This window comes from Struthio camelus, chromosome 20 (assembly GCF_040807025.1).
Source record: "Struthio camelus isolate bStrCam1 chromosome 20, bStrCam1.hap1, whole genome shotgun sequence".
NCBI classification, from domain to species: Eukaryota; Metazoa; Chordata; class Aves; order Struthioniformes; family Struthionidae; genus Struthio; species Struthio camelus.
The window spans coordinates 5025116-5041597 of NC_090961.1; the positions used below are offsets into that span (position 1 = coordinate 5025116).

The window sequence follows — 16482 nt, forward strand, 5'->3', positions numbered from 1 at the left end:
CTCCAGCACAGAGATCAGCCACTCACCACCAGCGCTTCAGTGAGGCAACTTGTAAGTCACATCTCCTTGCTACTGATGTCATCTGGTCACTGCTCATTCCCTGAGCCACAAGAGATCAAGGAGACCAGAGAGCTGAACTCACTTAGTCATTTTTTGAGCCAGCACTAGCATATTTGTCACAGCTCTCCAAAATAGAAATAACATTGACCAACAGTTTCTGCCATAAAGCAGTCAAAAGGTTGACATACACAGCCCAGGTCCTCAGACTGTAAGTCAGTGCATTGCTCCTCATTTCAGAGTGGTTACAATCTACACTGACGATGGATTTAACCCATGTCTGCAATAAAGCTATGCTTGTATTGGAAAAAACAAAAACATTAGCCAGTATACACATGCACATTAGCAAAGTACCAAGAGGTTGTACACACCCAAAACATCTGCAGATTTTTTCCGTTCCACTATCTGGATATCTCTTGCTCCAGCAGGAATGTGTGTTACCAGAGAATAGCCTATGGGAAACTACAGATTAATGAAAGGAAAACTTTGTAACAAATAAGCTAACAAAATACTCTCAGTAGTCAGTACTTGCCATATATCAAGCAAACTGGCTTTGATCCAAAAATATTTAGCAGTTAGTTTAAAAAAAAAAAAACAAAAAACTGAAAACTATCCCTGATTACTGTTAGACTGCAAATAGAAAGTTAATCGGTAATAGGGAATAAAAATTGTAAACTATGCATACTAATTTATGGTGGGAAATACAGTTGGTAGAATGCAATCCTTGCATACACAAATACTAAATATACTTAAATTAGCATAAGAAAAGGTATGTGAAAAACTGCTTTGTTAGCTAGAGAAGCTGTCCTGTGGCTCAGCACTGATACAAGTGCTAGCGGGTCTTTCAGAAACCCCCAGTGAGGGATCACAACTTGTTTCTCCTCTGATTCACTCCCCTTTGTTCAACACTAGATAACTAACGGGACAAATCTTCATAACTCCACCGAAATTACTGGAGCTTGCTCTGACTAATGCTCTCCAAGGATCCATTTTTTTTAAAACATTATTCTTAAGATGACCATATTTAGAACAAGTAAATTGTGTTGCCTTATACCACACTAATTTTGGAAATCCTGGGTTTTCAAAATATCCTAGCTTCCTGTTATTACAGAGCATTTATTTCTAGGCTTGCTGAGTCAAAAACAAAACTAAAACCAACACTGGACTCTTGCACAACCTTGTTTCACCGTTCAATAGGGGAAATCTCAGACTTTTGAGAAGCATCATGCAGAATTACTGCTTTTCTTTAAAGAAGGCTTCCCTTACACTCCCAAATAGGTAAGAGCAATTCTTACCTAATTCACAGAACACGTGGGAAATAAGGTGAAGGAGGGCAGCTGGTAAGAGCTGAAAGTAGTTTACAAAAACATCCCCCCCCCCCCGCTCCCCAAACACCAACAAAACAACACACCCACACAACAGCTCTCTGATACAAATAAAGCAAAAGGTCCCTTAAAGTCTTACCAAGATGAGAGTTTCCTTTTCGGTAACTCCCAGTCACATGAGTGCAGCTGCTCCCATCTCCTTGGCAAACTCCACATTTATCCAAGGTGTGGGTGGAAAACAGAATGCCATCGCATCCAATCGGCTAGAAAAAGCATAAATAGGGTATTGAGGGGCAGGCAGATATTGCACCCATTGTAATTTTCTGAATGCTACTAACAATATTTTTGCTATAATGTTTAACAACCTCACATTTTCCAGACACGCAAACCCCTCGGAAATCAGTGTATTTGCAGGATGTTCCATCCCGAGCCTGAACCATTAACTGTCTCTGACCATCCACAGTGGTGCAATGGAGGTCACAGGGCTTGCTAGAAATGTGAACATAGTCATCTAAGGGGAAAGGATATAAAGATATATTCAAAACAGGAGAAACAATAAAACTTTCATCCTACCAATGTCAATGAATCTCTGCTAAGCTAAACAACAGCAGCAACAACAGAATTGCACAGCAGCCAGCGTTTCAGAAGCTACCATCTCCGGAGCCTGCAGGCTGCCCAGGAGATCGCACCTCTGACAGCGCGACGGCCCACTGCTGCAAGCCTTTGCACGGGCAGGCGGCCCGCGCTCCCGCCACGAACAGCCGCCTCTGCTGACGTTAGCTGCATCGCTAACATGAGCCCGTGGGAGGTATCGAAGCGGTAAGGGCCACCGTTCTGTGCAAAGATCTGCAATAGTGGTACACACATTACACAAAACATATGCATGTTTATATATGTATTAGATATTGATACACAAGTTAGGTTAACATAGACATATACTGTGATAAATAGATATACATAAAAAACCATATTCAAGAACATCACAGAAGCTTAAAATAGAAACACTTTTCATAAATATTCATCCAAGTTGGACTATGTTTGCCCTTGGCTTTCTGCAGATAATTGGGTGGCCGTATCCACCGGCACAGCAATCACCAGACCTCAAGCATTCAACATATACTGCATAATATCCACAGGAAGCGAATGGACAAAATTCATATCTGCATCAGAAACCCAATGCTAAATGTTACACTCAGCCAATTAGGGAGCAGTTATATACCCACTGGCCTGTGCGCCCAAGACAGACAGCATCAATTTCAAAACATTATTCTGCAAATCACCCAGGAGCCACTTGAACGCCTGCTAAAACACAAAACAATTCACTGTAACTATTCTGGTGAATGATCTCAAGTAGCGAATACATTTAAAGAAATTGTCACCTTGCCATAGGAAAGGGACAAAACAGGCCAAACGGTTATAGTCAAACCTGCCTCCATTCTGGGCTAAGTTTTACCAAGACTGCAAAGACACTGGCTTTTATCACATGAAAGGAAGCAACACACAATTTCATGAAGCATAAATGTTCTTAGGTATACAGAGACACCTAAAACGTGAACATTTCATTAGATCGTGCCTGTATTTAGACATCCAAATGCCTCTGGGAATCTTAATAAACCAGCACTTAGGAACTAACTCACTCCCTGGAAGAAGAGGGGTCTTGGGTTCCCAAGGGCCTCGAGAAATTCTTGAAACTGGCCAGTTTCAAGTTTAAGAACTCTTAAAGTTTTATTTTGATGGGAGTTGGATGCTTTAAATAAGTAAATCTCAGTCTCTAACTCCAAGTCATCTGTGCAGCTTTGTGTCATTCACCCCAAATGACTGGCAAACTGATTCATTTCATCTCAGTGACGTTTGACAGCACACATGAACAGTGTGGGAGTAGGCAAGTGTCACCAACATGCAGGATGGCCAGTAAGGGCCACAGGTCAAAGGCCCCGGGGTGGGGGTGGGGGGGGTGTAAGCCAGACGCTCCTGGCCAGCACAGTCCATCTCCCCCTGCTCTCATCCTTCCCCAGCCCTTCAGCTCTCTGGTCCTTGGGAGCTGTGACCAAAACAGACTGCAGGCTGCAGTCGTTACTCTACTTTGTTACTTTATTTTCTTTCTAAGCTATCCTGCAACTGCAAAACGCTCCCTTGAACTCAGGAGACAGCCGATTGTCTCTCTGAAAACCACTTTAAAACAGAGGAGGAGCCTTCCTGCGGTCTATATCATAACTATCAAAGTATTTTGGCGAAGCATTATGAAACACACAAAGAATGTCTTGTTACCAGGATATAAAGGTTTCCATTGATATGTTCGTCCATTATACACATGGGAGTTAAACGATGAACACTGCTCCTCTCGAAAGCTCCTTCCGTTCGCAGGGCACTCCTAGAACGGGATACATTAATATCCTCATGAAAACAAAACGCAGGAGAGGTTTCTGGCGCATCTCGACTGGCTGCAAGGAGCGTTTCACAGCCCGCACCGGCCACTGGGCTGCCGTGAGGCCGAAGGCCCGAGCGCCCCAGCTGGGGAAATCCTCCCAGAGAGGCTGTGCAAGGACAGCCCGCTGGCTTTTACAGCCCTCAGCTCCAGCAAAGGGCCCAAAGCCCTTTGCAAGGGTGATGGGAGCCAGTGAGAGAAACTCCAGCTGCTTGGGGCACTGGGGTGGTCGCGTGATTGCTACAGGCCAGACGGTGCCCCTTCTGCGGAAAGGCCCAGGAAGGCCATCGCACTAAGCAAGCTTTTTTGTTTGAATGTTCCCAGTGAGAAAAAGGATATCCTTACTTGTACTTTGCAGAGCTGGTATCTTTTGGATGTTCCAGTGCAAGTTTTATTAGCAAGCCCACTCACTGACTTTCTTCTGAATAAAGAAACGATGGTTAGACAGGGGGGTCAGGAACTCTCTTCTCTTCCCTTCTTTAAATAATAGGCTCATTCCCTTCTTCTGCATGGTCTCTGTCTCCACGTAGACAAGCCACACAGAGATATACCAGGGCCTCACTGGAGTCAACAGCAAAGGTCTCACTGGCTTTGTTACCTGTGTCACGAACTACATTTATAACATCATCTTCAGAGGTATCACAGGGGAGGAAGGCCCTGGGGGCGAGGCTTGCAAGGTGACTCCTGGACAGTCTTGCGGACCATCTCACCAAGCACGGGAGCCGCCTAGATCAGCAGCCTCAGGTCCAACCCCACACTGCCGTGGGCAAGGATATCCTTGAGGATAGGCTCACGCCACCTCTGCTGTCTGTCTACTCTAATTCCCTGCTGGAGAAGCCTCAGGACCAGTTCAGGAGCAACTTGGCTGGTTCTCCTACAGGGAGAGTTCCAGGCATGTCCTCTTCTCATCCGCATGCTCAAAGGCACGCTTACCTTCTGCAAGGGTGGCGTTTGCCAGACAATACCTTTTGACCAGTGCTGTATCTATTGTGGGATGGCTTTCTGGATCAGATTTACCTCCAGCACATAAGAACTACAGGCCATGGATTTCACCAGGGTTGCTGCAGGGTGTTTCCCCCCGCCCCAACCCTCGTATGCAAGGGGTCACAAGATTTGCATGCAGTATACCTTTGCCGGAGACAGTGCCTCTCTTGGGATTTGACGCCTCCCCCGCAGGTCCTCGTGCATGCTGTCCACTTGGTCCACTCCCCCCACCAGTACGCAGTGACGTCCGCTCCTTCCTCCAGGCTATTTGACGTCTGCGTGATATCCTGTTTGCATTGCCAGCGTTCATGATTGGAAGAAAAGAAGCGCTCAGCATTTGCACTGCAGAGTTAGCATGGCTAGAGCAACTGCTCATAGCAATCCCTGCAAACAAAAAACCCAACCCCCAACATGCCAACTCCCATCAGTCCAAAAAGATGCAGATGCCCCATGCCAGAAGGGTCATTGCTCTAAGCGGAAGCAGGCAGGGCCTTCAAACAACCTTCCTATTTAGGGGTTTTCCAGAGCACCCACCACTACGGTATCTAAGCACAAGGGAAGCCATGTGCATGACTTGCTAACTTCTGTGCCCAGAGACATGAAGAACTAGTGCTTACCCTGGCCCACGGCCCCATTACATCAACAGCCACAGTGCTCAGAGGATGCAGCTCTCCCACTCGGACTTTTCTACAGCATTGCATCTCTCACAGAGCTAACAGGGCATTTCTGGTTGCTTTTGAGGTCAAATCTGAGATTTCCATCTTGCAAGAAATTCTGCATTTTTTCAGTTGTATTTTCATTACATATTCGAATGAAATGGCAATTTCTGGGATTCCTTGGGAAAGAAGTACTCATTGTTTAGCTCAGTTGGCAAAACTGAGCTAAACCCAAAATCTTAACCTCTCCAACTCTTTCAGTGCTCTCCGACTCTGGTCCACAATGAATTCAGGAAGATGAAGAGCCAGATGCAGCCAAAGACTTAACTGAAAGCTTAAACAAATCCTTGGAAAACCCAAAGCAAGGTATGAGCCTGGTCATAAGGAGGGGCTGAGGATGAAGCGAGAGGAGAAACCTTCTCCATCACCTCAGTGGCTGGGCAGCAGGCCAGCCTGCTGCTCCCATGGATGCTAGCGGGCCAGAGGAGCCCACATACACCCTTTGGGAATGTCACACAGTTTACACCTCAGGAGGGTCCTTAGCTCCCCTCTGCTGAGGTGGGCCAATACACACAAGCTGCTAGTTGCATGTGTCAACCTGGCACTTCAGAGGGGAGAGCAGCTGCTGGAGGTCAAAGAAAGAGCCTAAGCTCTCAACTTGGGCTGCACCTAGGCTTTCCCACACTGGCCTGGGTCATACTGCATCACCAGCACATGCCTACACCCGTGAAGTGATTGCTTATTGCAGGGCAAGGAGTGTATTTTTCCATCCAGAATAATCCATTGGTTACGGGTTTCTATTACTTCTGCATTTACTGGGAAAGGGGAAATAAAGTCTTATGCAAAGAAACCAAGAACTCCAACCACTGCAGGAGCTGAGGAAACAGCACTGAGACTCAAGATCAGATCATTGCATTTTAGAGCTTTGTTAATGATCTGCGCGTGCTCTTGGCCACAGATGCTACAACTCAGGTTAGCATCAGGCTGAAAAGAGCTGAGCCAAGTCGTATGCCCTTGCTGGAGGACTGATGTATGCAGACAGATCCCATCATTCCCAGCTTAAGCACGGGAATTCATTAAGCCACTGTAACAGGGTTATATCTCCAGCCCTGCCATAACCCACCAAGGAGACTGCTGGATCGAGGGTGACTTCATACCCAGACTGTAAACAACAAGCCTTCTTCCCAGGGGGTAAAAAGCAGCCAAGGAAAAATCAGGACCTCAGAACATCTGTGCTGCAGGGGCAGTGGGGGAGCCTGGAGCTCTCCTTCAGCACCAGCACGGTGCCCACAGCCAGCACCCCGCACCCGACGTCCCACGCACCAACCCCGAAATGCCCAAACTCACTCGCCTCCCTGGGCCCAGCATAGCAGCACACTCACCTGAGATATCACGAAGGCAATGTTGCCCACAAAGAAGACGATGGCTAGCGTGCTTCTCAGGTGGGACTGCTCACACACAAAGATGCCGCTCCACCTCCGCTTAGTTGTCTTCATTCTGTAAAGCGATCAAAGGCCACGCTGCACAAAACTGCCAGCCAGTCCCGCTACGTTTTGAGACAAGGGGTCTACTTCATAGCCCGGATCATTCAGATAGCACCCATCTTCTTGGGCATCCATGGTCAACTAAGTGACACCAACCACCAGTGATTACAAGGTCTTGACCCTGAAGTTGCATTAAACTAGCAAGGCATGGCTTCACAGCCCATCTCTGGTTGCTACCTTCCAAACCACAGTTTTCTAAAAAGGCCTGATGGACTTATAAAATGGCTGCAACTATTCTGTGGTTCTAGCTAATTTAAACAAAAACAAATCTAGGGGTCGTCAGCTACTACAAACTGGCAGCACTCATTAAGGGCAATATTTCCTCTGAACGAGGCTAATTCATTCTCACTCTTGGTATTCCCAGGAGCAGCCTGAGCCTGCTGACGTCCATGCGGGCACATGAGTTCACACAGGCTGCACCTGATCTCACAAACACGAGCTGAGGTTCACAACCTGCTTTTGGAAGGAGCTCAGGGCTTAAACTGGAGCAAGTAACTGCAAGTATTGCACAACAGCTATTAACAAGAAATGTCCCTGGATTTAAGGGAAATGCATTTAAACATTCCCATTTACAGAACTGCTCCTAGGAGAATGAAGTGAAAGGCTTCATAAGCAAACAAACAAGAAAAAGCAGTTAACAGTCATTATTTTTCCTTTTTTTATTTGTTCCACTCCAATTCCTACTGATTCCCAGGAAAGAAACCCGTTTCTATAGCAAATGAAACCACCCAAAAATTCGAAAAAATAAAACAGCATAAGCATCAGCCTTTCATCTCTTTCTCCATCTGCCTCCTGAAACAGAAACCCAGAATGGTATTTTCTTAAATAAAAGCCAGCTCAAAAACCACAGTCCATTTTATTGTGAACTTCACTGCAAGAGCCAGAAATGAGCAGGTTTCAGGAAATCATGCTTCCAGGCAATCAAAGAAGCCCATGTCTGTAAGAAAAAAAAAAAATATTCTCCCCTAACCTGACTTCCCTTGAAAAGTAACTAGACATTATCTTTAGGAAGTGGGGAGGTGGGACACGAGCTGCTCCTGGGGAGAGGGGGAAGGATTGCAAGGAGATCTGCAACACAGTTTCTATTCTGCTGCTTTCTCTTCTTGCAAAGGCTTTTTTGTAGCACTTTTGGCAATGCGGCATTACTGGCACTGCCACCAAAAACTCACTGTCTGGTTTACAGAAGTTATCTGAGGGCTTTCTCTGCAGCTCCACTGCACTATCACTGCAGCGCAATGATTCAGCGTGCAACAGACCCTTTCCAAAGCTCAGACTCATTGATTAATTGAAGCCCAGGGCTCTTGGCCGGGTAGCGCAGGGACAGGTGGCTGAGCCTTGCCTTACACTTGGTTTTCATTAAGACTTCCAGACACTTCTGATTCAAAGCCAATAAAATAACTCGCTCGGAGTGCATTCACTTGAAAGCTTCATGTTTGAATATTAATAGAAAAAAAATAAAGAGTAACCTACATATACTTAGGAGCTGGCACGAGAGGAACCCCCACCAAAGGCATCTAAACCTGCCAAGAAGGGGAGGACGAGCGCGGCAGCCGCAGCCGCAGCCCCGGCGCGCCGCCGCCGCACCCGCCGCACCCGAGCGGCGGCCGCCGAGCCCGGTGCAGCCCGACGAGCCCCCTTGCCGGAACCGAGGCGCTCCGCGGGATTTCTTTTTGGGCTTTTCCGCCCCCCCGCCTCCCCCCGCGTGGTGGCCAGCCAGCCTCTTTTATTTCCCTTTCTGCAAAAAGAAAGGGAGGAAAAAAAAAATCCCCCCCCCTCCACCCTGCAAAATAATTACCCCCCCCCCCGCCTCCGGCAGGGCAAGGGGCAGAAAGCAGCCGTACCTTGAGCGCTGGGGAGGGCCGGCAAGGTGCAGGGGGCCGGGCCGGGCCGCAGGAGGAGGACGACGACGCCGCCGGGGCCAGGTGCGGCGGCTGCGGGGACGAGCGGGGGCCGCGGCGGCGGCGGCGGGCGGGGAGGAGCCGCGGCCGCTCGCTCCCTCCCGGCTCCCTCCTGGCACTTCAAAGGGGCGGCCCGGAGCCGCGGCTTCCAGCGCCGAGGAGCTGCCGAGTGGCTTCCCCCAGCCCGCGCCACCGCTTTTATAGCTGTCAGACAGACTGCGAGGAATTCACACTTCTCACCCCGGGATGCCTCCCCGGCACCGCCACCCCGGTTAACCCCCTCGGCTCCCCCGACGCCGGGCAGCGGCCCCAGCCGGTTTCCTGCGGCGAGGCCGGCGGAGGGCAGGAGGAGGGGGCGGCCGCACGCATGCGTCCCCGCCGGGCCCCCCCCGCCCCGCGCCGCCCCCGGGCAGCGCCGGCCGCAGCCCCCCGCGGCGGCAAGGCATAAAATAAAATTTAAAAAAAAAAAAAAGAAAAAAGAAAAACCGTCGGTGGGCGAAAATCTGGCTTTCAGCCGTTTTTTTTCCTCCCTCTGAGCCACTAGGAAAAAAAAAAACAACACTACACCATCCCTTACAATATCCCGGGCCGCTGCAACTCTCTGCCCCCCAGCACGCACCTCGAGTCGCCCCTGAGCTTGCTGTGCATCGCAGCTCTTCCGGTGCGGCTGTAGGCACCTCTTCAGTCGGGGCGGGCGGGGGGGTCAGTGAAAACGCTTTTCCCAGCGTTTAGTTTGCTTTCTCCAGCAGAAACGCAAAACCGTACGGTTATGTTTTCCATGTCAGTTGTTAAGCTTGTGTCATTTGCTCAGCTTGCAACAGCGCGTTTTCTGCCCCCCCCCCCCAAAACGCTGTAGTCAAAAGTAGGTTTCATGCACACAAAGACATTTCTGGGGAAAACACTCCACCTGGCTCAACGGGTAGTGCACGTATTATAGGTGATGTGTATGTGTGTCAGAGAGAAAACCCTGTGTTGCAAAGAAACATAGTTAGACAGCATACGCGAGCCATGCACTTATATATGTCACGCTCAGGGCACCTCCCATGTAAAGCGTGGCCGGCTGTATAACTCACCTACGTGGAAAGCAGGCAACGTTGCTGCGTATTTCTTCGCCTATCGCCCCCCGCGCACATGGTGGTGATACCCCTGTAGCTTTGAGCAACCTGAAGGACTCCTTCCATCCGCTCAGCCCTGACGTTTCAGACGCGCTCAGCTAAAGGCTTTTTTCCCTTCCCCTCCCGACTCGCCCTGCAGCCCCGCAAACGGCAGATTCGGTGCAGGAGCGCGCGAGGACCGCGGAGGCGCGAGGCTCCCCCAGCGGCTCGAGGGGCCCGCAGGACTCGGCCACCGTCTCCCGCGTGGCTGTTTTGGACCGGTCCTCGCCGAGATTCACGTGTGAAGCCGAGCGGAGAATCCGCACCAAAAAAATTTACATGGGAAATTAAGTCTCCTTTTCTGTTTGGCTAAATGTCTGCCAGCCCGTTTTAATTCATCCAGCTAGGCTGATTTGCAACTTTTAATTTTCCATCGGTTGGCTGTGAGCAGGACACCGGGAAAATTTAGCACTGGAGCTCGCAGGACTATGTGCCGTTCAAAATATTCCAGCCCTAGACATGCAGGAGAAAAATGCTTTCCAGTTTGGAACAAGCGGGAGGGAAACGTCTGAACAAAATACGTTTTAAAAGGATGAAAATATTTAACATGGGAAGCGTCGGAGCAGCCTTGGGGCTGCGCGAGCCCCGGCGGCCGGGCACCAGGAGCCCCCAGGTTCGGCCGGAGGTTGCATCCCGGGAAAGCCCATCGCCGGGCTGCCCGGAGAGCCCGGCCCCCACGCACCCCGCGGCTTGGGAAAGCCCCCCGGGAGGGGAACAAACCCGGAGGTGGCGAGCTGCGGGGTTGGCGGGGGTGTGGGGGGGGGACGGACAGGGACGGCGGCAGCAAGCGAGACGCGCCGCATCTCAGCGCTTCACCCAAAGTTCGCGGGAGCCAAGCCGCTTTTACGAAACAGCGAGTCGCGATGACTCAGCGCTTTCTGACGCAATCCCCGTTTCCTCGGAAAATTCCTCCCCAGCTCCTAGCGGCAACCGATTGCTCGCGTACATCCCGCCGCGTTATCCCCGGCTGCGGGCGCCCGCCGCCTGCGCGGCCCCGGCCGGCTCCTCGCGACGCTGCGGGCCGCAGCGATGGCACCGCCGCGGCGGGAGCGCCAGCCTCCCTCCAGCTCGGCAGCGCTCGGATTTGGGGCTGTCCCAGCCTCTGGCACCCCCCAAAATCCGGGGGGTTCGGGCTCGCCGCAGGCCCCGATGAGAGCGGGCTCTCGGGCAGGCACCGCGTTCCTCACCCCCAGCCGAGCTCACACCGCAGGTTTCCTTATCCCCCCCCCCCCACACACACTTTTTTGGCATGAGCAGCACGAATTATTTGCAGATTTATTTGCTGCACGTGGAGACGAGATGCACCTGTACGGGCAGCGGGAAGGGCCCTCCGGCCACGCGCGGGGGCAGAGTGGCTCGCCAAGGGGGACTAAGGGCTCGGGCAAAAACCGTGAGACAACGGGGCCGGGCACGGCGTGCCTGCGCGGGCAGCGCAGCGCGCACCATCGCGCGAGGCTGGGGCGGGCGGTTGTGCTCCGGGAGCCCCGCGCGGCTGTGCCCCCTGCCCCGGCGCCCTCGCCAGCCTGCCCGAATCGCCCTTTTTCCCTCCGGCCCGGGGAGAGCCGAAGCCAGCCGCCTGCTTGTTTGGCCCGAGCGCTGCCTGCAGAGGAAAGGAGTTTCCTTCGCTGAAGTCAGTTCAACAAAGTCTTGGACGGAGCGTTGCCTCCGCTCGGCTGCTCAGCCACAGAGGGGAGAGACTCGGCGCTTCCCGGGATGCGGCCTCTTGTCCCCGGCGCTCGGGTCGGGTCGCCTGTCGGGCGAGCAGCTCAGCTCTGCGCTGCTGCCGGGGCCGCGCGGCGCGCTGGCTGCACGGCCGAGACCCCGGCTTTAGCGGCTCGTCCCAAGGCGACGCAGAAGCAGAGAGCGACGCCGACCTCTGAGCAGGGCGCGCGGTTTGGGCCGACCCGGCGCGGCAGACCTTCGGTCCTGCCGCCCCAGCGACGCGCCAGCACCCCGAGCCCTGAGCTCGCGGGGAGTTCAGCCGGGGACTGCAAGCGCGCAGAGCAGGTCCAGGGCTAGTTCTGTGCCAGAAGTGTCTGAACAACATACCAGAACCTGTTCTTGGCGAACCGGAGTCACGTCCCGGCCGTGCAGGGTGCCGTTCCAGCACCACCTTCCAGACAAAATTAGCCCTTTTGTGGCCCAGCCCGCGCACCGATCCAGCTGACGGGATGGCTGTGCAATACCGGCCCCGGGAGGAACGCTTGCTGATTCCCACCTGATCCAGGCTGCAGGAGGAGGCTGCAGTTGGGGGAAAGGCAGGAGCTGGGTCGGGATGCTGTTAGCCCAGCACCCCCCCCCGCCGGGAGCAGCTTCGCGTTCACTTGGGGACAAGACAACTAACAAATTTCCCTCTTTTTTAAGACCGTCTAACGTAAGCGAGTGGCGTGTTCAACGACTCGGCACAGCTACGTGCAGTATTGACAGGAGAGCTGGTGGCTACCTGGGCAGATTTAAGCCTGCCACGGAGCGGCCTGAATTCCCCGCATAGCCAGAACATTGCTGGTGGGATGAAAACGTGGCGAAACCCCCCAAAAAGGCTCTGGCAGCTGGCCCTACCTTCTTCCCAAGAGCTGCGGCTGTGTCCTACCGCTCTGAAACTGGAACAGCACCGGGACACCAAGGAAGCGTCCCTTCGAGGCGCTCCCAGCCCCTTGCAGAGCGACCTAGGGCACAGTGTTAGGCAAGGCGCTTCATCTCTGCGTGCTGCCGTGAAATGTGGATGATGGTGATTTATATCATGCTAGTGTGCGGATTTCATCCGTGAATATTTGCAGTATTTTTGAGTCAAACTGAACAAGCCAAAGCCACCAAGCTGCTCTCGCAATCGGATCCCTATTAAAAACATCTCTGGGCAGTTTGGAAGCTGCAAGCGACCACAGTGACCCCAGGTACAGTCCCGGCCACAGAGTTGCAATGACTTTAAAAGCCACTTTTTTCTCTGCAGATTTTTTTTTCATTTTAACATTACCTGTCTCAAACAACACCTTTTCCTGCAAGAACCTGGAGGAGCCTCCAAACTTGGTTTGAAATTTTAGCTATGCAAAGATTTAAGGAAGAAAAAAAAAAAGTACAAAGCCTTTTCTTTCAATGAAATGAGTTTTGCCTGGCAGTTGGGTATTGTTGTGTTGAGGGACATAAGCTATGCAGTATTGCCAACCACAGGCATTCAAAAATCATGAGTCAGACGCCCCAAAATCATAAGATCGGTTTCTTTCCCTTCTGGATTTTGAGCCTTTAAGCATCACAGCTTCAAGCTTTTCTCTTCGGGGAAGTGGGCTAGAAAATGAGGTTTGGGAACAAAGGCGCGAGAGCTGAGATGCTCACGTAGTCACCAGACTCCGGGAGCTGTGACCGTAAAAAAAGCTCGTGCCAGGAGCCCCCATTGCAAGAGCCTCACTTATTTTGGCCTTTGGCATCAAAGCAACGGATTTCGAAAAGCCCAGGTCAACGAGGCTCGCAGCGTCCTGGGTCGGGGACCGGCTCACGCCCGGGGCCAGCAGACAGGCGGCGAGCGCAGAGGATGTCTGCTGGGCCGGGGAGAGGCGACTCTCGCCCTCGCTTCTTCCCGGCGCAGCTTTTGCCGGCTTTATCTCCCTCTCTCCCGTGCTATTTCCAGCCTCCCTCTTTTTATAGCTTTTCCGTTTGTGCGACGAGCCGCGCGGGACCGCAGCTCCGGCTGGACGGCAGGAAGCGGAGCTGGGAGTCGGACGGCCACCCGGAGGAGCTGGGACATCCGCAAGGGCACAAACGGCGGAAACCGGCGACGAGGAAAGACATCCTCGGCTAAGGGCAGCGCCTGCGTAACGCCGGCAGCAGGCTCCGCCGGCTCAAGCTGCCGCCCGCGGCCGCCGCGCTGGGCTGGGCTGGGCTGGGCTGGGGGGGGGGCGCCGGGGGTGCCACCCCGCGCCCTCCAGCTACAGCGTGCGGCGGGCAGTGACCGGGCGAGGGAGAAGGGGACGGTGGGAAAACCCTGCATCCAAGGCAAAAAGAAGCAAGGATGCCTGCGAGGAACTCACATAAGGGGTTTATTCAACAGAGAGGTGGGAAGGAGGAATGCTTTTTTAAGGGCAAGTGTTGAGCTAAAGCTGCCCTAAAATGCAGCCAGCCCCAACGGAGAATGGATATTTTAAGTGGTAATTTAGTCCACTAATAAAAAAAAAAAAGGAAGGGGGGGCGCAGGTGCTGTGGCAGAGCTGCGCACAGGAGCGAGGGGGAGCGGGGTTAATCAGCTCGCGCGGCTGGGCCTGCAACGACGGACGGGGCCGGGGGATTTCAGACGCAGCTGGTAGCTTGTGCCTTTACTGGGCTCCTTTTCCCGGGTGCCAGCACCCGTGCATTGACTGCGTTTATATGGAAAGCACTAGGCACACCAGTGTTTCCTGCAGTCGCTCTGATCACGGGCTGATGTAGGTGATGAGAGGTATTTTATGCAGATCTTATAGCTAGCCCTTCTCCAGCAAGGTAGGAAGGAGGCTTTTCCAGCTAGAGTGGTAGGAAAAGTATCCAAATGGGGCACCCATGGGAAATCCTCCTGCCGGTGGGTGAGCGTGGGCTGCTCTGCACTTGCACCAGCTCCTCTTGTGCCAGGCAGTTTCTTAGCAAAGCAAGAAGATACTAAATCTATGCAAAGGCTGGGCCAGGCAAGCCAAAACACTCAGGCCTCCTTGGGAATAACTGCGCTCTTCCAGAGCCATTGCTTTTGCAAGTCATCTTCTATTCACCCCCGGGAGAATATATTATAAATGGATTTTCTGCTACTAAATTGGCATCGATCGCTGATCCTCCCTTTCACTATCTACCGCTTCCAAGCCATCACCCTAGCATTAAGAAGCCCTATCTCTGTCTCTTTCCTTACTGCAGCGTCTAAGTTGAAGTGGTGGAAGTGCTTACAGAAAACCATGATTAATTTTACGCTGGAATGATCCAGGACGGCATACCAGAACCTGGTTTTGGCACCCGGGAACCACTCTTCAGCCATATGTATCACCATTCCCGCGTTTGCTCTGGTACCTCCTTCCACACAAAATTAGCCCTGTGGAATGTGCATCGACAAGTTGCTTTCCAGAAGCACTTAAGTGCGGGAGCTGCAATTTGCTCATTCTAGATTTCCTACCTGTTTAAGAGCAAAGGAACAAAACTCCGGCTCTTTGTTGTTTGGGTTCCTTCCCGGGGGGATTTGAGAAGCCCCCGTCTCGCGTTTCGGTTCGGTGGTTTGCAGCTTGAACAAAGGCCTTTTAAGCAGCAGCTACCGCTATTACCTCGCCACCTGCCTCCCCCGAGCCCTGCCGTTTTCTTCGGGGGGGTCTCTTTTTCAGCAATAGCTGGAACACGTGTGCAAAAAACTGGTGTGTTTTTTTCCCCCTCTGTGCCTACAGCGCTGGCTGCAAACCAGCCACCAGGCCCTGGGTGTGCAGCTGCGAGGAGCAAACCCAACAACCTGAGGAATGTTTTCTTGCTTTGGAGAACTCCAGCGCTTTTTATTGCTCCGGAGAGCAGCGGCTGCATCCCACCGCCAACTGCGTTTCCTTTCCAGGGCGCTCCCGCTAAAGCTTAGGCAAAGGCCGGGGGGGGGGGGGCGGCAGGGGGTGCGTTTGACAACTATTTGATCGCATTTTTAAACCGATGCCGCTTGGCCAGCTGCACGGCCCCCCCTCCTCGCCCGGCCGTGCAGCCACGCGCGCAGAGCAGCCGCTGCCGGGAGGGCGGGGGGGGGGGGGCTGCTCTGCGCCCAGACCCCGCTCTGCCGCCCAGACAGCTTTCGGAAGGCGTTTTCGCCACCCTGACGCCAGAATCGTGGCCGTCCAGGGAGACGGCGCGTTCGCGTGACCCGACTCGAAAGCCATTGATTTGCTTGCTCGGCGTGATTTAGCTCCGTGCTACAAAAGGGCGCTAAGGGATTTTGCTATGCGCAACGGGTGCGCGCCGGGGGGGGGGGCAGCCAGCGCCGGGGCGCAGCGACGGGGGGCTAGTCCTGCGCCCCGCTCCCACCCACCCGCGACTGGAAAAGGTGGACGGATACTGAGATTTCAGCCAAAAAAGGGAAACCTCCGCAGCTCGTCTCAGCCGAGACCGACGCGGGCGTTCAGCAAAGACCTCTTGGGTCGGCGCTTTAGAGCCCCGAGCTATTCCTGACGCCCCGGGCTGCGGCGGGCCAGGAGCGCCCAGCTCGCCCTCTCCGCTGGCGGAGGAGCGAAAGCCCAATTTGGAGCCGGTCGCGTTGAGGGGCACCGCGGCCGCCGGGGAGCGAAGGACCGAGCCCACCACCCCTTCCCGATGCCCCCGGGGCGCAAACTCGTTCTTTGCCAACGTTAACGAGCGGCCGGGCAGACGCGGGACGTAGCCCGCTCTGGCCGAACCGGCGCCGGCCCTCCCCTCGCCCGCAGGAGCGGATGGTTTTGCCCTTGACCCCCCCCCCGGCGCCCCGAGGGCGCGTTGC

General features: G+C 53.2%; 1 protein-coding gene across 11 annotated transcripts in view; it reads right to left on the reverse strand.

The window, feature by feature from the left end:
- Nucleotides 1-9137, reverse strand: part of ADAMTSL2 (ADAMTS like 2) — a 29466-nt gene extending 20329 nt beyond the window's left edge. For 4 of the 11 annotated variants that reach the window (XM_068914826.1, XM_068914829.1, XM_068914828.1 and 1 more), the window contains exons 1-8: nucleotides 8833-9137; nucleotides 6830-6944; nucleotides 4936-5078; nucleotides 4153-4228; nucleotides 3651-3753; nucleotides 1748-1893; nucleotides 1522-1645; nucleotides 429-509 (exon numbers count right to left, since the gene is read on the reverse strand). In XM_068914826.1, the coding sequence (XP_068770927.1) occupies nucleotides 429-509; nucleotides 1522-1645; nucleotides 1748-1893; nucleotides 3651-3753; nucleotides 4153-4228; nucleotides 4936-5078; nucleotides 6830-6943 (787 nt within the window). In that variant the 5' untranslated portion in view covers nucleotide 6944; nucleotides 8833-9137. The other 7 variants (XM_068914824.1, XM_068914825.1, XM_068914823.1 and 4 more) reach the window with 7 other exon arrangements.
- Between the last annotated feature and the right edge of the window lie 7345 nt (nucleotides 9138-16482).